Source organism: Prionailurus viverrinus, chromosome D3 (genome assembly GCF_022837055.1).
Source record: "Prionailurus viverrinus isolate Anna chromosome D3, UM_Priviv_1.0, whole genome shotgun sequence".
In the NCBI taxonomy this organism is placed as follows: domain Eukaryota; kingdom Metazoa; phylum Chordata; class Mammalia; order Carnivora; family Felidae; genus Prionailurus; species Prionailurus viverrinus.
Window position 1 is genome coordinate 30,547,711 of NC_062572.1, and position 24,356 is coordinate 30,572,066.

Consider the following 24,356-nt stretch of genomic DNA (forward strand, 5'->3'; position numbering starts at 1 on the left):
ATTCCCACAAACTGTAGAGGGCCCCCAATCGACTAGCTGGATAGACTTGAGGCAGTGCTGCACCTGTCCCTAACCTCAGACAGCGACTTAGAAGTGAGAGTGCACAGGGAAGCAAGGCTGAGCCGATTCCCTGCATATTTCCAGGCATCACAGAGAGCAGGAGGATCTGAACACCTCCTATTAAAATGCATGCCAAGGATGGAGGCCAGGAGGGAAGGGTGACATTTGTCAACCAAACAGCAAATGCTGATACTTTCCATTTCTGAACACTAATTCTTTTAGGGTGTTGAGAGGATCACAATGTGAATCTAACACTGATCCTTTCCGGGGGGTGGTGGAAGGGTGTGTTGAGAGAATTGCAATGTGCTCAGTGTGTGTGTGTGGGAGTGGGAGGATCGTAAATGGTAAGCCAAGGTGTGGGAAGGACCATCCCCCACAAACAACTGGCTTACACAGTCTCTCAGTGCTCTGACTCACCGTAAGGCCAAGAAATGAGAAATACAGCAAACAGGAACAGAGGTTGGTGGTTCCAAGACTGAAATTCTGCCCACATCTTTCCATATGCTTGTTAAATTGAGAAATGCAACTTTTTCGTTCTCATTCTGGCATGGTAACCAAATGCCCAAGGTACTCAGGGCCATGCTACTGTGCTCAGACTACAGCTCTGAGCATTCAGTTCAGAGAATCAAGAGATGATGGCTCTAAAAAAAGTGGGACAGACACTTCTCCTAACAACATCTCCTAGGACCCACTCTATAATTATAACATTTGCAAACACATGGTACATTACGTACTAAAACAACATAAATGAAATTTTGGGGAGTTTAAAAGATCTTTCGGCTCTTTTCGTCACAATGGAGTGGAACTCCTTCTCTGTCTTTAAAGTTGCCTAACTTTTCTTTCTGTGCTTTTTATATTGACATCTAATTTGTCCACTTTGGTTGTGAGGCGGTCAAGAATGTCATCTTGCTCCTCAATTTCCGTCTGCATCCCCAGGGCTATGTCCTTCAGCCGGCCTAGTCCCATGGACAGCTCATCTGTGGGAGAGGGAAAGGACACGGGGCTGAGCAAAGTCACAGCATTGCGGCTGCTGTGTGGTCCATGGCAGGTGCTCAGCAATACTTACACTTACAGAGTCCTCCTTCTCATAAGATAGATAAAACTCTAAGGCTTTGGTTACATTTTCCAAAACACATGCAAGTAAAAAGAAAACCTGCTTACTCCATATAAAGTAATTTGCGCTTAATGTTGAAGCCACTCCTCCCCCAGGTGTCAGCCTAAGATAACCACTGTTTGTACAATGCTGTTTATCTTATTGTGCTTTAAAAAAATGCATCTAGATCATAATTTTCAGCTGCCTATGAATGTTCTAGTAGATTGCAGCATATTGCAAGATCAGTTAGTACCCAAGGAAAAGAGAAGTACAGAGGGATCTGGAAAACACATTCCCTTCCCAGACCCCATGATGAGTATCTGTGAGAAGTATGTAGGTAACTAATAGCCAGACCCACTGGCTTGTTCTTAAGGAGCAAAAGCCCCATGTTGGTGGGTAAACTCAACATTGCCAGCTTTCCTTGCTTCCATCTCCAGCTCTCTAAAGCTCGATCAAAGCACAGTTCTGGATTAGGAGGTATGAGGATTCCTGTTTGGAAACACATCTGAGAGATGGACCTGGGAAGCCCCTGTCCAAAGGGAGCCCCTGCACCCGGGTTGCTCCTGCCCTAGGATCCCCTCAGAGAAGGCTGCATCCCACCCACCCTTCCACTCTGCAGGTGGCAGGAGAAATAGGGGTGTTATCCCTGCCTTGCCACCTGGGGTACTCTCCCAAAAAACCCATGAAGTGCAAATGTTTCCACTGCACCTGAATGCTGTGAGGTCCTGTCACCTCTGTTACGAAAATTCACATTTTCCCACATTAGTTCATTCTCAGGTACCACTGCTCAGATCCACAAACACATCGATGCTGTATATGTCCTGCGGGTATGACATAACCTGAATCTGGCTGGCACCATTTCCTTCGCTTACTCTGCAGCCAGAAAGAAGACAGTGGACTCTGCACAAGCAGAGGGATCTCTGCAGAGATCCCTGCAGTCCAGGGTCCCCATGTCAAAAGGAAAAAAGAGCTGAAGGTCCCTTCAGATATGCCAACTGGGGCAAGACCCAAGGGGACTATGAAACACACGACTTTTGGCAAAGGTTCAGTACTAGCAATAGGTTACATCACTACTGCTGAAATTCAAGTCCAAACACAAGGGGTCAACGTCCCACTTCTAAGCAGGGCAAGTGCAGTATGGGGAGAAACCCAGGTCAGTCCCACTGGGTCTGAGTTCAAATTCTGACCCCTTTCCTAATCTGTGCTCTAGCCTTCCCAGGACTCAGATCATAGCTGAGGGGAATCTCCTTTGAGAGGCAGGTCCCCAGGGAGTGGCTCTGCCACAACTAGCCACTCTGGTGTCAGGTTCCTTCTGAACTCATTCTATTTCCTTCCATATGCTGTCCTGTGATGAATATTTTCCCTTTGTTTCAAATAATTGTAAAAAATCACTACCACATCTGTTTTTAAGACAGATAACATCTGTAAAGCCGTGGTTGGACTTAACAGTATATGAAGGGAGTATTGGGCAGAGGTGACATAAAGGTGAACTAGGATCAATGCGAACTGAAGGGAGATGCTGGAGGCACTGTGGGGTCCCCTGATGGGGCTGAGCCAACTGCAGAGGTGAGTCTTGACTTCAATATTCTGCCAGGGTGGACTTAGGTAGTATGGCCTCTTCCTGGGATTCATGGCTGTGTGTGTATATGTGTGTGCGTGTGTGTGTATGTACGTATGTGTGCAATGCACAGAGTGGAAATGGGGGGCATGCCCAGAGCTGCCCTCTGTCCTTTTACTAGCAGCAGCAGGCCAAGAAAGAACTAGAGGGAAGAGAGAAGAAGAGGTGCTTCATAAGCCTTCTTGTGGCTAAATTAAAGATAAAACATTAAGCAAAGAAAAGTCAGGTTACACAAATACTTGGCCCTAGCACCACAAATCTAAGCAGAATCAAATTTGTTTTTAAAATTGTCCTTAGCTCTATGCTTCTTGAATTTATTGAAACCTTTGATCTTGTATTCCATGGAGAGTGAAACCTATGAGGTCACCCCAAGCGTCAGGGAGTTTGCTGGTTGTTGGGACAGCAAAGAACAAGCAATAAGTATACCGAGATTAAAAAAAAAAAAGTATGTGATAAAGTAAAGCCACCCAACAAGGGAGCTGCCGTCAGAAGGGAACTTGCACTAGTCCCTGGGATAAAGGCAGGGGCCAGGGGGTGTGGTAGGAACGAAGGAGCAAACCTGTGAAGGGCAGCCAGGCACAGCCTGTGTCAGTGGGCCCAATGGCTCCTGAGTGCCACCCTAGCCCTTCTCGGCATGCCACACATGCCTGCCCAGATTACAAAGATCATGCCAATTGCACCCCCTTAGCCTCCAGGGATGGGCTGTACTTACCCCTTCTTCCTGCCTCACTCCCTAAACTCTGTACCCTTCCATAGGTCTCCCTCCTCCTCCTCTCTTCAGTTGGCACCAGTGACACCATTTGGGTGGGGAAACCTTCAGTGGGGAAGACTGAGGGCTTCAAGTCCCTTTGTGTGGCTCTGGAGTGGTCACATCCCAGCAGATGCACCTTCTGGCTGAGGCCTTTGGCTCTGGAGGGCAGAGTCCAGAGGACCCAATAAAGAGCTGGCTGCCTGGGGCTTTCCTAGGCTCTGAAGGCAAAGGGCAGGTGGAGTTTGGAATGGAAGCCTGCCTGAGTGTGTAGTGTGGAGATGGGCCCTCTCCCCTGCTACCGGCGGGCAGGTTTAGTGCTGACATTCACACCGAGGGAAACTGTGAGCTGTGGGTGGGCGAATTAGTTCTTTTATTGTTCCTGCTTATGTCTATTTTCTACAATTGACATCTTATTTCCATGGAGATTTCTTTTAATGCTCAGGAGGAGACTTCTTTTCCCTGTGTAATTCCATTCTAGCAATCCAGCTACAAAATGCAGCGAAAGATTTACTCATAGGATTATAATGATTTGCTCCCAAAAGGATCATATACAATAGAGAAGGATGGAAATAACCTAAGCGTCCAAAAGGAGGGGATGGGACTGGTGAAGTGGGGCTTGTCAAAAAAATTTCAAGAAAAAAATTTTAGTGTTCAACACGTAAACGAAAAAGGCAGGATGTAATACTAAATGACCCCCAGTACTGTGACGTCGAATACACACACGTGTACACATGTACATCCAAAGTAGATGATACCAAATCAGTGGCTACCGCTGGACAATAGGCTTCTAAGTGTTTATTTCCTCATGGCATTTACCTAACTTCATAATTTTTTTTTTCTCTAACTTCATAATTTTCTACAATGAATCTAAATACTCAGAAACAAAGGCTAAATGTTGACAAGAAAGTATATGGATTTGTCTAACATGCTGTAATGCTATTTGCTCAGGGCTCTGGAATGGGCATTGCTCTGAGTAAATAAGGGAAGGGGCCCTCAGTGTCCCTCCTGGGGTGGGGCGGGTGGGGGGAGAGGAAGAGGAAGCCTAGGCACAGATGCCCAATGTGCATCACCAGGGGTCTCAGTTTTGTCTCCTACTAGATACCTTTAAGGTAGGGGGAGATTTTACTTTGGATCTCACCCACTTTGCCATCTCCCAACAGTGGTGGGAGACTGATGGAGACCCAGGTAGCCATGGGTTCCTGTTCAGGGGGTGAAGGTTGGAGGGGCAGCACATCTGAGACACCACGTAGAATGAACTCATGGAAACTGCTCACACGCCTGCTCCTACTGCCCACACACACTCCTCCACTTGAACTTTAAGTAACTGGCTTCTCTCCCTTCATTCAAAAATGAATCATCAAGTGCTTGCCTACTAGGCCAGGGTAAAGTGATGACAATATAGAAATAGTCCTGTGTTCCCTGGAATTTACAGTGTGGTTGGGAAGACACCAGACGAGCCAGCAGATACAGAACTAAGACAGGGCACAGCACGTTAAAGCCAGGCCCACAGCATGAGAAGGAGCCGGCCTGCAAACAGCAGGGAAGGACACTCCAGGCAGAGGCAGGAAGGCAGTTGGAGCCACAAGTGACAGGGCAGGAGGGGTGGAGAGGCAGATGGGGCAAGAGGCTGGGCAAAGGACACAGAATTCAAGGAGCCTGGCTGTGTGGCCAGTGTCTGCTGCAGTGGCCACATGAGCGGCCAACTCTTACAGACCAGGCAGTTCCCTATGGGATTTATGGTGTTGCTCATCTAACCCTCTCCCCAATCCTCAGAGACAGGTTCTGTTCCTGTGCCTGGTGTACAGGGGAGATGATGGTGATGGGGTATTCTCAATGCTGCACTGTGTGGCCTCCCAGGGACTCCTAGTCCCTGTGGCTGTCATAGCCCAGATGAGAGGTAAGGATGGACAGAAGTAGACTGACTCCAGAAAGAGAGAGAGAGAGAGAGGGCGAGGGAGAGAGGGAGAGGGAGGGAGGGAGGGAGGGAGGGAGAGAGAGAGAGAGAGAAGGCGAAGGAGAGAGAGAGAGAGAGAGAGAGAGAGAGAGAAGAGAGTGTGAGAGAGAGGGAGAGAGGGAGAGAGGGAGAGGGAGGGGGAGAGAGAGAGAGAGAGAGGTGAGATAGCTATGACTCACATCTCATATTGGATTTGACATGTAGGGAAGAAGTGGCAGATACCACATTTTGGTCCTGAGAAACTGGTGGTTACTGGTGTACTGGCTGGGCCCAGCACAAGCTGTCTGGAAGACAAGTGTTCTGAATAAGTGACCTGAGGAGGCTGGTGTAGCTAGCCTTCCGGTCTTACCTAGATTACTGTCTATCTTCTGGTGATAGGCTCGAAGGTGTGGGTTCTTTGGGTAAGCCTCAGTACTCGCAGCAGGACCAGCCCCTCCAGGGATGGAGTCTGAGTTTGGAAAGAAACACCAGGAGAACGGTTAACTAACATGTCTTGAAATACTGCTTCACAAAATTAATCTTTTTTTTTTTTTAAGATTATTTGAGAGAGAGAGCATGCGAGAACAAGTGGGGGAGAGGCAGAGAGGAGAGACAGAATCCCAAGTGGATTCCGCGCCATCCACATAAAACATGATGTGGGGGTTGAACTCATGAACTGTGAGATGATGACTTGAGCCGAGATCAAGAATCGGATGCTTAACTGACTGCGCCACCCAGGAGCCCCACAAAATTAATCCTAATCTGGAAAACGGGCAGAAGGGATGAGGTCACCCAAAGAGGTGAGTGTGGGGATGGATAAGGTGCATGAGGGAGGAGCACTGGGCAGGCTTGTGGGGCAGGGAGAGGAGCCTGGCGGGGGGCAGCCCTTTTGGAGATCAAAGACCCTCAACCTACAGTTACCTGGTTAGACAGACCCTGGACACGAGCTGGGGAAAGGAACAGAGACTCATACAAGTAATGAGACATCAGTAGAACTACAACAATGCAAAACTACTTGGGGTTGTGAACAAGGTCTACAAGACGAGGTTTAAAACTCAAAATAGCAGGGTGCCTGGGTGGTTCAGTCGGTTAAGTGTCGGCCTTCACAGCTCAGGTCATGATCTCATGGTTCGTGAGTTCGAGCCCCACATCAGGCTCTCTGCTGTATGCACAGAGCCCACTTCAGATCCTCCATAACCCCCTCTTTCTAGCCCTTCCCTGCTTGTGCACACACTCTTTCTCTATCAAAATAAATAAATAAATAAAAACTTAAAAAAAAAACTTTAATTAAAAAAATCAAAATAGCTATGTTGTACAAATGGGATTGTGGATGACTTCTCTTCCTGAAATGTATTTCTATGCTGTCTTTTCACTTCAAATAAAACAAGCAAAAAGAAATGTCAATAATGCACATTTGCCCCAAATCTTCCTTGAACTGCAGTTTCTGAATGCACACAGAAAAGCCCTATTATCCCAGTTTATATCTTCTGGGGAAACTTCTCTTTCTAGACTTAGTGTATTTCCTCTAGCACAATCTACTGATATGCATGGTATCCTTTTTTTCTTTTTGACTCTTAGGTTACTACACACAATACAAATTAAAACTCCCTTTAATGCCTTAAAATTTTGTCTTTTGGGTGCAGGGTTCCTTTTCTACTTCTTCAGGGTATATTAAGCTTGGACTTTCCGTGGGCCTTACACATTTTAGTTTTTTTTTTCTCTCATGTCTCCCATGGCTTTTGCCTTTCCACACTGAACTGTGTTGATGTCCATCTTTCCTGACCCCCAAGCTCTGCTTTCATCAGGCTTCTTCTTAGCTGTGTCAACCAAGAGTAGTGGGTTCCGGAGTGTCCACCATGAGCCCTGCTTTCCTTGAAGGTAGCACAGGAAGCATCTGGTTTCTAGCATGCTCCAATGCGCCTGGACTTCTAAGGGTCCACAGGGACTCCCAGGAGGCCTAAATTCCTTTCCAGATAAGGGGTATTGTGTTTCTGGGACTATCATGTGATAACAAGGCACTAGGACATCAAATACAATCGACCTTGCACGCCTGTTCATGCTGCTGCTTCTCCGCCCACTTGGGCTTAGGAGCTACACGAGTCTCCCTGTGTTGAGCAACAACTACCACAGACTTATCCTTCAGTTCTGGGAGTCAGAAGTCCAGTAATGGGTCATACTGGGCTATAACTGAGGTGTCAACAGATTTGTGCTCCTCCTGGAAGCTCTTGGGGAAAATGTGATTCTTAGCCTTTTCCAGCTTCTAGAGGTTGCCTGCATTCATTAGCAGCTGGTCCCTCCCTGCATTTTCTGAGCTAGCAGCCAAGCATCTTCCAGTTTTTGACAATCTCTCCTCTGCCTCCCTTTCCACTTATAAAGGGCCTTTGTGATTACACTGGGCCCAGCCGGTTAACTCAGGAATAATTTCCTGTCTCAAGATCAGCTGATTAGCAACTGTAATTCCTTTTTTGTCATATAACCAGATATATTCATTGGGTGTGGAGACTGGGACATGGGCATCTTTGGGGGGCTATTCCCCTTACCACAGGGGCTTTCTTACAGTTTTTTTGTCTCTGCTGGAAGAGCTTGGAGCTACACAGGGTAGGAACTAATGGTGGGCAGGCTCATTTTCAAGGGACACAGGCCCCTACTTCCTTATTTCACCCTCCACAGAGTGAGGGATGAGCCATGCCTTAACACACACTTCCAGCCCCCTGGGAGTGGCACTGGGTCCCTAACAACTTTTACCCATGACAGCAGCTGGGGTTTCTGCTGTCCCCAATCCACCAGGACCAACACTAAATCCAGAGGTCTCCCCACAAAATCCAAGTGTGGCCAAGCACAGGTCCCCACTGACCTGAATCATTCAGCTTCCTGAGGTTTGGGTGGCTGGCCTGGTACTGTGCCTCCTGTTCCTTACTGGTACTTATGGCTTCTTTCAATCTTTGGATAAAAGTCAAGAAAAGAGAAAACTTAGAGAAAATACCTATGACAGTGTAGTTAGTCTTTTCAAGCAATGCCTGTGGGTAAAAAGCAAATGCCGCCTCTGACCAAAGCAGGGATATTCATCAGCAGCTCCTGGCAGTCCTGCCAGCATCACAGCGAGCTTTTGAGACACCTGCTTTAGAAGAACGGCATCTGGTTAGGTGGCCCTCACTCAGGAAAATGAGAATCCCAGGACCAGGGGGAAGAGAAGCACACGAAAAGACCAAATGGATATCTTCAGACTAGGGGTCAGCAAACCGTGACCCATGGGCCAAATCTGGCCCACCACCTGTTTTTGCACAGCCACTGACAGAGAGCAGCCTTTATAGATGACCACTGGCAATGGATTATATGACAGAGAACACTAACTTTGAACCTCCATCAATAATTTCATTCTCCCCATTAGATCTGTTATAAAGAATCGTACTCAATTATTATTTTCATTTTTTGAATTCTGTCACTAAAAAAATTTTTTTTGTTATATAAATCCCTACAAAATATCTTTGATTTTGCTTCCTGGCCCGCAAAGCTCAGTCTACCAACTCCTGCTACAGATAGGGACTTCTCTTGGTATGTTGGAGATCCTCACACTATGCCTGACACCCTGCTGAAACCCTGCAGGCATGACAGGGACTCTCCCTCCCCTAAACCTGAGCCTCCTGCATAGTCTGCTCTTCTCTACCCTGCTGACCGGCAGCCTGGCCGCTTCATCAGCCGTGCTGGGAACCAACCATTCTGCACGTAGGCCCTTTCTCTGTACAGCTCCACTCCCAGCAAGCCATGCAAACATCTTCTGGATCCCCTAGAGATCCCCCAAATCTGGCCCCTCCTTCTGGCTTGTCTCTTTATCCTTATATGGATGAGCCTCCCACCTTTCCAATCCTTATCCAAAGATGCCGGGCATCTTTCTGACATAGCCTGCATGAACCTTTCTGGTGAAAGTCTTTAATGGCTCCCCACCAGAGCAAGCCTGGACCTCATCGGGCTAAAGGCTCTGTAGGTGCCCAGTGCTTCAGCAACGTACAGAACAGAGCAGAGCCTCCTGAAATCTGAGGATTTCATTACTCAGAAGCAGTGACTGGAGGTCTAGAACACACAGCTGGTTTCTATAAGCACAATTGTGAGCCCCATGTATGGCCAGGCCAGTGCAAGTGGGAGGTGTTTGCAGCTGAGCCCACCTGGCTACTGCCAGCCTATATACCGCAAAGCTGACTTCTTTCCTATGTACTCATATATACATGGTAGTAACACTTAAATGATCAAAACTTGGCTTCTTTGTGAAAAATGGCTCCTCGCACAAAAGCCAATTCTAGGGATAGTGACAGAAATGGTAAGGAAGAGAAGAAAGAAGTCTAAAAAGAGTGGTGGCTCTTGGTTAGAAACCAAGTCTTAAATAAACTAGAGTTTTACATTTAGGGAGTGGTTAAATCTATGATCTGAACGGACCTCCCCAGGAGCTTTAAATGGAAATGGGAAGCAGTAGCTTATGAAGCTTTATCAGCAAGAACAAAAATGGCTTAACGAAAAACAAATACAACTTAGAAACCAAAGGGTTTGGGTGATAAGGATATACACAGGAAAACAAGTGACTTGACAGAAGTCTGAAGAGAAGAAAGTTCTTTTGAAAGCTTTCATATGAGAATATCCCTGCATTTATGGAATAGGGGTTTTTTGACAGAATCACAGATTTAACTTATTTTATAGAAACAATTACACATTATAGTGATTTTTGCAAAGTTAGGGGTGTAGGAGCTCATGGATACCTTTGCAGCCCAGGCTTCAATGTCAAGAGCCTGCTGGGCTCCCGCTCTAGAAACAGCCAATATCATCCCTCATCCCAGCTTCTCTTGTGCTTAGACTGTCATGTGTCTGCCACTTTCCCCTCCTTTAACTGGCAAGCTCCCATGCAATCCTGAGTCCATGTAAAAGGTTGGTGCCTCAGTTCCCAGGGCCAAGCCCCCCTCCTGTGGGTCTCCACTGCATCACTGATCACCTGCCTCCTCTGCACCTTCCAACAGACTGACCTCTCTCCTGCAGCTTTGCCTTCTAGGACAGGCACTGGCCTGCAAAGCATGAGTGCTTGGCACCCATGAAGGAAGGAATCCGTGTAAGGCCACTGGATCAGCCTCTCCAACAAAGCTGCATGGATACCTTCAATGCACATTTGGGGAGCAGGTGAACTAGAGTCAGTCGCTTCATTTAAGAGATTTCCTTTCCTGCATTTACTAAAGAATGGCAAGAACGCAACAGTTGACTAGAGCTGATCTCTGGACAGAAGGCCAGATGTGGCAGGTGACATCAGGCACTCAGAGGCTCACCTCCCTGAAGTAACTCTGGCTGCTTCACTACTGGGACATCTCTGTCAGGAAGGCCTCCAGTTTTCAAGATGCTCCCCGCAAAAGTTAAGTTGCCTTAGGAGCCCCAGGACTTTAAAGGCTTTTATGGCGTGACTAGGGCCAGGTGGGTGGATGCGGGGGTGGGGCACAAGTCCTAAGAAGCCTTTGGGAAGTGGCATGTGGGACACAGGAAAGCACCAATCACAAACCTGTCAGCTTCCCACTTCTCCCAGGGCTGGCTCTGCTGCTGAGCTCATGTGAGGTACAGAGGTCTTAGTCCAAAGCAGACATTTAAACTTCCTACGTAACACAGAAACTCAAAAAGGAGGGCACAAAACATCGTTCTGATTTGTGTACTGCAAACCAAACCAAACCCAAAAAAAAAAACCATTAAAAAAAAAAAAACACAAATAAAAAACGCCAGAAACTATGCCAGTTGGTGGAAAAAAAGTGACAGAGATTTGAAATTAGGGTCAACCTGGAAAATTGGGGATGGGTGGGGATTATAACTGAACCACAAACAAACCCTCATGACCTTGGCTAGTGTATCCACAGGAAACAGCCTCTGGGGCCCCCACCAATCACCTTCTCCATAAGTCCCAACAACTCGCCTGCCTGGTCTTTCTGCTACAACCCCCACCCCCATTCCTTCACCCGCATTTATTTCCCCCCAGCGCTACTGTGAGCTGGAAATAGTTTCCTAATTTCTTCTCTACCATACCTATGTCCTAATCTGGGTGGTGGTTACATAGATATACATACAGGTAAACAGTGACCTGTTTAGTGGAAGTGTAAACACACTTAAGATGTGTGTATTGTACTGTACATCAGGTATACATTTTTTAAAACATTTTATTTTTGAGAGAGGGAGAGAGAAGGAGAGAATGAGCGGGGGAGGGGCAGAGAGAGAGGGAGACAAATTATCCAAAGCAGGCTCTGAGCTGACAGCAGAGTCAGATGTGGGGATCGAACTCACAAACCTCGAGATCATGACCTGAGCTGAAATCAGACACTAAACTGACTGAGTCACCTAGGTGCCGCAGGTATGCATTTTTTTTTTTTTAAAGTTTATTATTTTGAGAGACAGTGCAAGTGGGGGAGGAGGAGGGATGGAGGAAGAGGGGGAGGGAGGGAGAGAGACACAGAGAGAAGAGAGAAACAGAGAGAGACAGAGACAGAGAGAGAGAGAATCCTAAGTAGGTTCCTCACGGTCAGTGCAGAGCCTGACGTGGGGTTTGAACTCATGAATTGCCAGATCATGATCTGAGCCTAAGTCAGATGCTTAACCAGCTAAGCCATCCAACTTACTCTTTTTTTTTTTTTAATTTTTTTTTCAACGTTTTTATTTTATTTTTGGGACAGAGAGAGACAGAGCATGAACGGGGGAGGGGCAGAGAGAGAGGGAGACACAGAATCAGAAACAGGCTCCAGGCTCCGAGCCATCAGCCCAGAGCCTGACGCGGGGCTCGAACTCCTGGACTGCGAGATCGTGACCTGGCTGAAGTCGGACGCTTAACCGACTGTGCCACCCAGGCGCACCCCAACTTACTCTTAAGTAAGAGTTGGACAACTCTTGACTTCGGCTCAGATAATGATCTCGCGGTTCATTAAGTTCAAGCCCTGCACTGGGCTCTGCGCTGACAGTGTGGAGACTGCTTGAGATTCTCCCTGCCTCTCTCTCTGCTTCTCCCCTGCTTGCACTCTCCTTCTCTCTCTCTCAAAACAAATAAACTTAAAAAAAATTTATCTTAAAAAATCGCTCTGTATTCCAGATTAAAAAAAAATTTTTTTTAATTTATTTTAGAGAGAGTGCCAGAGCTGAGAAGGGGGCAGAGGGAGAGAGAATCTTAAGTAGGCTCCACGTTCAGTACTGACCCTGACATGGGGCTCGATCCCGTGACCCTGGGATCATGACCTGAGCTGAAATCAAGAGTAGGACACTCAACTGACTGAGCCACCCAGGCGCTCCTGTATTCCAGATTTGAAAGATAAACAGAGAGACATGGATATGAAACCTGTACATTAATGTTACATCAAACGTTTCTCTGGGTTAAATGGAAATAGGGTACACAACCAAATGAACACTGTAATTGCCACTATGAAAACACTGAAGAAGGGAAAAACAAAGTTTTGGGGTTTCATGCTATAGCAGGTAAGGTACAGATTTTTCTATAATGACTATATTGTTCTATAATAAAAAGTAGATACAATGGTCTGAGAAATGAATAGTAGTAATCTATGTCAATAGAAACTTGACTCTTAACTTCATACGTGTGATATTTAAATACCTGCCAAAATCTTATGTATGATTTATTATACCTCTAACTGAAAATTTTGAGAAAAATAATTTCTAATTTTAAAATAAAAATTAATGGTGGGGTGCCCGGGTGGCACAGTCAGTTAAGCACCAAGTTTGGCTCAGGTCATGATCTCACTGTTCATGAGTTCAAGCCCTGTATTGGGCTCTGCACTGATAGCCTAGAGCCTGGAGCCTGCTTCAGATCCTGTGTCTGTCTGTCTGTCTGTGTCTCTCTCTCTCTCCCTGCCCCTCCCCTGCTCGCACTCGGTCTCTTAAAATAAACATTAAAAAAAAAAAATAAAATAAAATAAAATAAAATAAAATAAAATAAAATAAAATAAAACAAAAATTAATGGCCAGACTGAATTAGATACGGAAATGTTAAATATAAAGACTTTTTTTATTTTGAGAGAGAGAGAAAGAGAGAGAGACAGAGAGGGGCAGAGGGAGAGACAAAATCCTAAGCAGGCACTGTATTGTCAGCACTGAGCCCAAAGTGGGGCTTGATCTCACAATCTGTGAGATCACGACCTGAGCTGAAATCGAGTCAGATGCTTAACCAACTGAGCCACCCAGGCGCCTCTAAAGACTTTTTAAGGTACACCTGGCTGGCTTAGTCGAAAGAGCATGTGACTCTTGATCTCGGGGTTGTGAGTTCAAGCCCCATGTTGGGGATAGAGATTACTTAAAAATAAAATCTTAAAACAAAAAAAAATTCTGGAGTGCCTGGCTGAGTCGGTAGATGTGTGGCTCTTGATCTCAGGATACTGAGTTCAAGCCCCATGTTAGGTATGGAGCCTACTTAAAAAAAAAAAAAAAAAAAAAAAAAGACTTTATAAACAATTTAAAAAATTCTGTGAAATGAATCACATTTATACTGATTAAGCTTTTTGAGGTGAACATTCTTTCGACTTATAATTACTGGAGCAGAAATTTAATTTTATTGGAGACCCAGTTTATGCAGACCGGATGTCAATCAAATGAACATAATCAGAAGCCCTAGAGAAATGTTTGTTTCAAAATGTGTGAAGAAAGGGGCACCTGAGTGGCTCAGTTGGTTAAGCAGCCAACTTCGGCTTGGGTCATGTTCTCACAGTCCATCAGTTTGAGCCCAGCTTTGGGATCTGTGCTCACAGCTCAGAGCCTGGAGCCTGCTTCAGATTCTGTGTCTTCTTCTCTCTCTGCTCCTCCCCTGCATGTGCTCTCTCTCTCTCAAAAAGAAATAAACTTAAAAAAATTCAAAGTGTGTGAAGACAAATCCCTCACAATTGGTAACTTACCAAGACCTTGGATCCCTTTAAGGCACTAGAAGTGGGTTGGAAATCTTGACTATTTGCACTAAACCCCACTTTCAGCTGCTTCATATCGGGATGGCTAAAGATCCACTCACCTGCTACTGGCCTGGGGGGTGAGGGGTCCATTCTGCTCTGGTGGTGTCTCTGTTGGTTTGGATTTGAAGTAATTGACAAGCCCCCCAAACATGCTCTTAATGCTGTTAATGTGCTTCTGGCTGGTCTTCAAATCTTGATCCATCTTGTCCACCATCTTCTCTGTGCGTTCTAAGACGCCTCGCTGACGGACGAGCTCCTGGGGAAAAAAAGAGGTGATGGCATTATATTATACCATTTTGTAATTTTCCCGTCTCTGCAGAGGACCACACACAGCAGGTTTGTCATAAACCCTCAGTGAGCACATATAGGCACAGACGCGGTCATCTGTGAAGAGCACGTTATCCTTTCCGACAACACGTTCCTTTTTCTGCCCTTCCCTGTCCTGCCTCTATCTGCTTTCTTTCATATTTGCTCTTGAGTTCTTTTTCCCTCCTGCCCATATAATGCTGGCTCACAGGACCATGTTAACATGGATGAAGGGTGCCGGCAGGGGCCAGAGTGCAGGGCCTGGACGGGCAGCACACTTTCTAGCCCTCCCCCTTTCCTGGCCCCCATAACCCTGTAACTTTACAGGCTTTGACCTGGCCCTGCCATTGGCCTATGGCTCTTATACTCCCCCTTTTCACATATGGGATTTCTACTGGGACACTGGAGTCACCTGGCCCTGGCCATGTCTTAAAATTATTTCACAGGCTAGGTTCTGGGTCCTTTCTGGGCCCTGTTATTATCTGATTCCAACTCATCCATAGTTTCAGCTTCAAAACTTAAAACAAATGTGACTCTGTCCCAGGGCCTTTTACATGCTACTTTCTTTCCCTGTAATAGGTCTTCATCCAGATACTGGTATGGCTCTATTCATTTAATTCAGGTCTCTGCTCAGAGGCCATTCCTCAGAGAAGTTTCCCTGAGCATCTTCTCTAAAGTAGAACTTCTATCCTCAACCCACCTCTCTACACCCTCAACCTACCTTAGTTTTCTTTACAGCATGCAAGCTCCATGAGACAGGGACCCACTTTTTCACTGGGTCCCCAATGTCTCACCCAGAGCAGCAGCTTGCTGCAGGACTGCCAAATGGATAAGTGAATGACACTCTGTGGCCACAGGGAGAGCCTGGACCATATTCCTCAAGAGCTGAAATGATTCTGGTGGTGGATGTGAACTCACCACCTCAGCAACACTAACACCTTCCTTTCTTTGTGCCAAACTTGCTTTGGCCTCTATTTCAGGCCATTCCAGCCATGTTTTCTCTGTGATCTGCCTTTCCAGCCAGAAGACTCTCAAACTTTCCCTGTTTTATTTACTTCCTGAGGCAGCCCCTGCCCTCTTTTAACCCTGCATCTGCTGTGGTTCAGCAGTTATATTAGCTATGGCAGGTAATCCTAAGAAATTTCTCTCTTAATACCTAAAAACAGAGTCCTGAGCAAATTTTTTTTAACATTTATTCATTTTTGATAGACAGAGTGGGGAGTGGGAGAGGGGCAGAGACAGAGGGAGACACACAATCCAAAGCAGGCTGCAGGCTCTGAGCTGTCAGCACAGAACCCAATGCAGGGCTCAAACCCATGAACCATGAGATCATGAACTGAGCCAAAGTTGGACGCTTAACCGACTGAGCCATGCAGGCAGTTGGAACTGAACTCCTGTTGGAAATAAACATGTAACTTCTAAGCTTTAGGCAGTTGGAACTGAACTCTTGTTGGAAATAAACTTATAACTTCTAAGCTTTACAGCTTTGAACATTTATTTTTCACCAGCTCATGAAACATGTCTGAAGAAACCATCAGATTTTTTTTTAAGCAAAAGGAAAACTCTTTTCTGGACTGTGGTCAAATCTCATGAGGGCTCATTTTTAGAAAGAATAAAAAACAACAAAAAACAAAAAACCCCCAGAGCAGCTAATTTATCTAGAGTCTCTCCTTCTTCCAACACCTCAGTATTGTTAGCTTCTGTCCGTTCTTTTTTTTTATTTACCTTGAGAGAGGGAGAGAGTGAGCAGGGGGGCAGAGAGAAGGAGAGAGAGAATCCCAAGCAGGCTCTGAGCCATCAGCACAGAGTCCAATGTGGGGCTCAAATTCATGTGAGATCCTGACCTGAGCCAAAACCAAGTATCAGATACTTGACTACCACCCAGGTGCCCCAACTTCTGTCCATTCTAAGGTAAGTCTTTTCTGGAATAAGGCAGAGATGTAAATTAGGATAGAAATGGTTTTCTCAAGCATTCACAGGTTTTTTGAATTGATGTATTGCTCATAGTCCAGTCCCACTAGCCTATTTTTCCCACTGCAGAAGATAAAGCATGTGCCAGGAGGTGGCCTGGCAACTGGGGGTGGGAGTGCTGGTCAGGACTCTGTTGTACTAGGAGGCAGGTCCTTGGCCTCCCTGACAGTGAGGTCTCTTGTGGTGGCTCATCTCACCAACCACTTGCCCTCTCGCCTCAGCCTCCCGACCTCAATTTGGAGAGTGGCAGCAGTGACCAATAGCTGACAAAATCTTCCCCAGTTCACAGTGAGACCTTATTTCCTTCTGTTCACAACTGACACAGTCTCTCAAAAACTCTGAGTCTGTGCCACTGTGCTGACTTGGTAAGGAAACCAAATGTCTTACTTAGATGTTATGATCGAAGTGAAGAGAAATCCATGAGGTGGCCTGTCTTGCTGTGAGGCTGGAAGGCCAGTGAAGTGAGAGCTATTCTGGTCTCTGGAAGTGTCTGTGAACTGGAAGCTGGTGTTCACCAAAGGTGATCTTCTGATCAGGAGGCCACGAGAGGAGGAACTTCTGCTAAACTCCTCCTGAGGCCGAGGAAAGGACCAGGCTCCAAGTGCTTATGACCTAGTTCTAACTAAAGAGAAAGAAGGGCTTGGCAGAGCAATATCAGGAATGCCAGGACAGAAAGGATGAGCTAGGTAGACCCTGCACCAGCCATTATGAAGGCAGGCCTCAAACACTCCAGTCTCCAGACATCCTCCTATCCCCTAAAAGGGGGGCCATGTCCTATCATCATTGCTCCCTTTGAGAATGGAGGTCATCAAGAGACAAGGGTGGCTATCGGGGGGAGGGGACGGAGCTTAAGAGAATGGCCTCAGTGTAAAGGGTATGCATGCAAAGCTCAGATGTCAGCATTACAGGCGATCCACCCTCCTCCCCAGCCCTGAGCTCCAATAGGAGTTTTCTTTTTTTATTAATTTATTTTTAAATTTATATCCAAGTTGGTTAGCATATAGTGCAACAATGATTTCAGAAGTAGATTCCAATGATTCATCCCCTATGCAAAATACCCAGTGCTCATCCCAACAAGTGTCTTCCTTAATGCCCCTTACCCATTTAACCCATTCCTCTTCCCAGAACCCCTCCAGCAACCCTCAGTTTGTTTTCTGTATTTAAGAGTCTCTTATGGGGCGCCTGGGTGGCTCAGTCGGTTAAGCGGCCGACTTCGGCCCAGGTCATGATCTCGCGGTCCGTGAGTTCGAGCCCCGCGTCGGGCTCTGTGCTGACAGCTCAGAGCCTGGAGCCTGTTTCAGATTCTATGTCTCCCTCTCTCTGACCCTCCCCCGTTCATGCTTTCTCTCTCTCTGTCTCAAAAATAAAATAAACATTAAAAAAAAAAAAAAAAAAGGGGGCGCCTGGGTGGCGCAGTCGGTTGGGCGTCCGACTTCAGCCAGGTCACGATCTCGCAGTCCGGGAGTTCGAGCTCCGCGTCAGGCTCTGGGCTGATGGCTCAGAGCCTGGAGCCTGTTTCCGATTCTGTGTCTCCCTCTCTCTCTGCCCCTCCCCCGTTCATGCTCTGTCTGTCTCTGTCACAGAAATGAATAAACGTTGAAAAAAAAAAATTAAAAAAAAAAAAAAAGAGTCTCTTATGTTTTGTCATCCTCCCTGTTTTTATATTATTTTTGTTTCCCTTCCCTTATGTTCATCTGTTTTGTATCTTAAATTCCTCATATGAGTGAAGTCATATGATACCTGTCTTTCTCTGACTAATTTCGCTTAGCATAATAGTCTCCAGTTCCATCCACGTAGTTGCAAATGGCAAGATTTCATTCTTTTTGATTACTGAGTAATACTCCATTGTATATATATACCACATCTTCTTTAACCATTCATCCATCGATGGACATTTGGGCTCTTTCCATATTTTGGCTATTGTCAGCAGCACTGCTATAAACATTGGGGTGAGTGTGCCCCTTTGAAACAGCACACCTGTATCCCTCGAATAAATACCTAGTAGTGCAATTGCTGGATCGTAGGGTAGTTCTATTTTTAATTTTTTGAGGAACTTCCGTACTGTTTTTCCAGAGTGGCTGCACCAGTTTGCATTCCCAACCAAAAGGAGTTTTTTAAAGTTAAACTAGAAAAAGAAAATGGTCAGAGAAAAGATCTGGTTGGGCCAATGGTACTATGCTGAGGGACAGCACAGAGACAGGGGATGTCTCAATTTCCCCTTTGGTTTGTGGCTCTTGTCAAACAGGGATTCCTGATACAGCAAGAGGAAGCAAAAGACAGCTGAAGACCCTGTGAGGGCATACTCTGTCCTATATGAGGCAACTTCTTGCCAGATGGGTTATGTCCCAACTGTGAGGGTGTGAACACGTCACACAATCCTTGCTGATAGAAAACACACACAGACAGGGGTCCTGCAAGATATCCACCAACAGATATTACTCTCTGCCAGCCACAGTTCCAGGTGCTAGGGATTCAGGGGTGAACTAATCAGCCCCAGATCTCTGCCCTGACAGAGCTTACAGTCTTGGTGGAGGGCACAAAGAGTCAAGTTCAATTTGACTTTTCATTGGTTGACGACACTGCAGTGCTGAGAATCCAGAGAAAGCAAGCTTACAGTCTCTCCGGGTAGGCAAAAAGAAAGCTATCCTACACACACATGATGGCCGCTCTGCCAGGGTAGGCCCCTCACAGTGACTCCTTGCCTGACTTAAGGGGGGGGGGGGGTGGGTGGTTAGGGAGGCTCCCTGATGAAGTGACATTGAAGGGGAAACTGAAAGTTGAAGTTAGGGAGGCAAAGGGTTGGGATGTGGCAAGAGATTCTGGGCAGTGGGGAAGCCCAGAGCAGCAGGGCCAGCTGGGGGAGCTGAGAGAGGAAGAGAAATGTGAGCATGAGGTGAGGGAGTAGGAGGGATGCCAGGCAGGACCCAGCAGGCATCACAGAGGGCAGCAGTGACCACTAGATCCCAACTGCAATTCACAGCTGATGCATCTCATAAGGTCAGTCAGGTCTAGTTGTCCTCCTGACCAGGTCAGGTCCTGAGGTTCTGAGGGAAAATATCAGTACTAAGGTCCTTGTATTGAACTTGTAATTAAACTCTGGTATCGAGGGGCAGCTGGGTAGCTTAGTTGGTTGAACGTCCAACTCCTCATTTTGGCTCAGATCACGATCTCATGGTTCATGAGACTGAGCCCTGCATTGGGTTCTGTGCTGACAGTGTAGAGCCTGCTTGGAATTCTCTCTCTCTGCCCCTCCCTCACCTCTCTCTCAAAATAAATAAATAAACTTAAAAAAAAAAAAACAACCAACAACTCAGGGGGCACCTGGGTGGCTCAGTCAGTTGAGCATCCAACTTCAGCTCAGGTCATGATCTTGCGGTTCATGAGATCGAGCCCCACACCAGGTTCTCTGCTGTCAACACAAAGCCCACTTTGGCTACTCAGTCCCCCTCTCTCTGCCCCTCCCCCACCTTGAAAATAAATAAACATTAAAAAAAGAAAAAATAAACTCAGATATTGAATGATAAGTAGGTGGAAATCAATCTGGAATCAGTAAGCTGAATCTAGAAACTTGAAATTCATCTCCATTATGTCACTTCCTTCCCAGTGGAACACACACATACACAAGAGCTGGTGGGGACACATGAGCATGGAACATGCTCAAAGTGGGGCCCCGTCTTACTGCAGTACTATAGAGTGGATATGAAAACACAAACCTAGTCTTAGATTGCATGAAAATCCAAGGGCAAAGGTGGAGACGCTGGTGCTCCCCACCGCATGTGTGCAGGCTGACTGGGGGCCCACACTAAAGGACTAACTCAGCAGGCCTGCGCTGTCTACATCCTGCATGTTCTAAAGAAAGGCCTTGCCTGGCTCCCTGCCCTTAGATTGCCCCAATAAAAGTATCTTTATTTACCTGAGTCCTTAGGGTAGGCCAAATAGTTTATGCTAACAATGTGATTTATGATGGGGGCTTTCAGCCACATGCTTGACCTCTGGAGGGGTTAAACACTCAGGTCTGCCAGTCAGGCAAGTGGTCAGCCATGCCTACATGGTTGTGTGATGGCCTACCAAACACCACTTCCATTCCATTGATGTTACTGCGCCAGCCTTCAGGCTCTGGTCTAACATTTATTGCTGGACTCCCCTGAAATGAGATCCCAGGTTTCACAAAACTACACAGGAGCATGCTCAGCTGCCAGAGGGAACAAGGAACACCCTGGGCAGGCATGTCTCCACAGGCTTGCCCAAAGGTGCAAACAACCCAAATGGCTATCACTAGGGGACTGGCTACATAAATACAAGTCATTCATTCAGTAGAATATGAAACAGCTATTTGAAAAAAAAAAAAGAGCAGTGCATTATAGATAGCTGGGGAATAACCTCCAAGCCTATTAAGAAACACACAGACTAAAATATACAGAATGTGTCTGCTTAAGTCAAAATTATTAAAAAAAAAAAAGTGGGGTGCCTGGGTGGCTCAGTCGGTTGAGCATCTGACTTTTGGTTTTAGTTCAGGTCATGATCTCACAGTTGGTGAGTCCGAGCCTTACATCGGGCTCTGTGCTGACAGTGTGGAGCCTGCCTTGGATTCTCTCTCCCTCTCCCTCTCCCTCTCTGCCCCTCCCACATCTCTCTCAAAGTAAGTAAGTAAGTAAGTAAGTAAGTAAGTAAATAAATAAATAAATAAATAAATGGAAAGGACTATAGATATGTCTCTATAGAGAGAATACCTCCACAAGGACACTGACGGAATTGATAGTAACTGGTGGCTGTGGGGGCAGAGGAGTCGGAGGAAACTTCAGTCCTCTGTGTGTTCTAAATTTTAAACTATGTCACTAGATATTGCTTCATAATAGCTAAACCATAGATAAAGAAAAGAATAAATAAATTATGCCTGCAACACAGAAGAATTGCTGAGTGGCCTACGAGCCTCTCTATGGTTCTGGACTGTGCCTACCAGGCCAGTTGAGTACAACCTGCTCTGCTCTAATTCTGGCCCCTGGTGGTCATGACCTGTGGCTAGACTCCTTGTGAGAAACAAACCTTGTCAGGTTTCATAGGAGGAGGGCAGCTCTCCTTCTCTAGAGCTGACCAGACTCAGTAATTTTCCTACTTCAGCCAACCTGGGATGATGTCTTCCCAACCTGATATTTGCAAACTCTTAATCCTCTATAAGAACCTATCATGTTTTGGCATGGCTCAGCACAGGGGCTCTATGTTGGGAGGTTAGCAGGTGACTTGGGTCGGCTGGGAGCCACAGTGTACACTCAGTGGCAGGAAGAGCTTACCAGCCCCAGCTCCATTCCCATTCTGACTGGAATCAAAGAGTGATTCAAAGGCAGTCTGGAGAGTACAGAGTGGGGTGGGGAGGGGGGAGCTGACCATTCCAGCCTCCCAAGGCCTCTGATAATTAAGAACTGACTCAATCCTGGAAAAATTCAGTGTCACTATACTGATGACAGTGCCTGTCTGTCACCTACCCAGTCATGATCATAATGTACCTCTCAGAGCAATGCCAACTTGGCTCAGTCCAAGCCTCACAAGCCTGAGGTGCCACTCTGCCTCTGTTCTCACAGTCCCCTTTACACAAAGAGAAGGACCTTTAGGGGCAGCATGGGGGGGGGGGGGGGGCGGTGTCACCACAATCCATGTGAAACCACTCATCTCTATTATGTTCGTGATTCTCCTTCCCTCTGAAGAAAAGACTTTCCTCTGACCATGAAGGCTCCTAGGCTGCCTCCTCTGGGCTCTTTCCTTGAATGCAACCTGTGCATCACTTCCCTACTGGAGCCCAGGAGCTTTGGTGGTGGGCTGGTGCCTTTGCATTGCTCCTCTCTGCCCTAGGAACATCCCCTCTTGCTCTTCTTTCCCCCCCTCCTCACTCCGGTCTAAATCGTAGTCTTAAATACCAGATTCAAGTTTATCCTTTGCCACGATTTGTTATCATTCTGATTTCCTATTTCATTTGTTCTCACCGTTTTCAGAGATGTCCCTTCACACAGTTCTTACTTGGCTTCCTTGGACCTGGGACCCGCAATTAAGTAATTCCTCTAGTAGGGCCCTAAGACCTTAGGCAATCTTCCCAAATCTTAGTCAACATTTTTCATTTAAACTCAAACACAGGAATCTAGTAGATAGGAGATATAAAAACTACACCTAAATTTCCTTAAGGAGACCAAAGACAGGAAGATGGGCCAATGAGAGATACTGTAATAGGGAGAAGCAGGGAAGGAAACTAACCAACAAAGTGGCAATGGAGAAATGACCCAGATGACTATTTGAGAAATTAATCAACATACCTCAAACTGCCCAACACTGTAAGTAATCAGGTCAGAATAAACTTTGCCAGAGAAAAGAGTCACAGAGACCCACAGAGGAAGACAACATTTTAGCTTCCAGCACTAAGTTTCAAAGCTACAACTGCTTAATGGGGTGCTTGGGTGGCTCAGTTGGTTGAATGACTGACTCTTGATTTTGGCTCAGGTCATGGGAAAAACAACAACAACAACAACAACTACAAATGCTTAAAATTAATCTCAGCTCATATACCAGTGATCTACTATTACATTTTTAAGAACTTAAAAAAACAAAAAAAAAAACAAAACAAAACCCAAATGCTCCAACAAAACCATTTCATTAGTAGGCTAAGGAGAAAATGCGGAGCCTAAGGAAGAACCATTCTCACTTAGGGTCCCTGAAATCTTCTATGGGTGGAAAGAAGAATTGACAAAGGTGAATTGGAGCAATGGACTGTCACAAACCATACACTACCTAGGGCATCTTCATCTGGATTTGGGAAGTAAAGGCAAGGCCCTAGACTCGACCAAACTTGGATTATGGCTTACTCAGCAATTGTCCAGACAGACATCATCATCTCTACTGGCAAAGTGGAGAAGTGGTCAGTGACAGGAAAGAACTCAAGTCCCATTTGCTGACGCTTCACACACCACGCACAATCTTCGCCCATTCTGGGTCACTCAGGGTCTCATGGGTCACTTCAGCCATTCAGGGATGGGTGGAGGGCAGGAAATTATATAAAAGAAACAGAAAATCCATTTCCTTAACCCGAGCTCTGCTAATAACTATGGAAGATTACTGGGGGCAAACTGCCTCTTTCAAGCACTCAAGATACACACCTCTTTGCAAAGTGAACGTTTCTTGACCCCGTGTGACAATTCAGACTGGTAGGGCCGCCCAGCCCTGCCAAAGACTCACCTCGGAAGAGGCGACGCCTATCCTCTCGGACTCGTACATGAGGGACAGGGACCTGTTGGTGCTGGCGGCCGTGGCTTCGGCCCTGCGCATCACCTCCTGCCGCAGGTACTGCTGCCTGTCCGTGGGCGCGCCGAGTCCATCGGGGAGGTCATGGTCGTCCTTCCACGGGGAAGGCCGGGAGCCCTCATCCTCTGCGTCGTCGTCGAATGGATTGTAGCTTTTGGGGTAGGCCGACATGGTGCCGCCGCTCGTCTCGGTCTGGGCAGGAAAGGGAGGTGCGTGGCCAAGGCGAGGAACGGCTTTTGCAGGCCCGCAGGGGTCCAGGCCGCCCTCCCGAGGCCCTCGGGAAGCACCCACCGCTCTGCAGCCCCTAGTCTCCGCGGCCCGAGGTCCAGAGAAGTTCTACGCTCCTCCACCCCACGGTCGCGGAGCGAGCTCCTTCCGCCGGCCTTGCGAGGGAG

The 24,356-nt window shown here is 46.6% G+C and overlaps 1 protein-coding gene across 1 annotated transcript; it reads right to left on the reverse strand.

Moving 5' to 3' along the window:
* Nucleotides 1–729: 729 nt before the first annotated feature.
* Nucleotides 730–24,340, reverse strand: SNAP29 (synaptosome associated protein 29). The gene is made up of 5 exons (XM_047828068.1): nt 23,896–24,340; nt 14,463–14,659; nt 8,310–8,395; nt 5,826–5,924; nt 730–1,037 (listed from the first exon to the last, which is right to left on the reverse strand). Exons 1-5 carry the CDS (start codon nt 24,130–24,132, stop codon nt 880–882), a joined length of 777 nt encoding a protein of 258 aa, XP_047684024.1. The 5' UTR covers nt 24,133–24,340; the 3' UTR covers nt 730–879.
* Nucleotides 24,341–24,356: the final 16 nt, after the last annotated feature.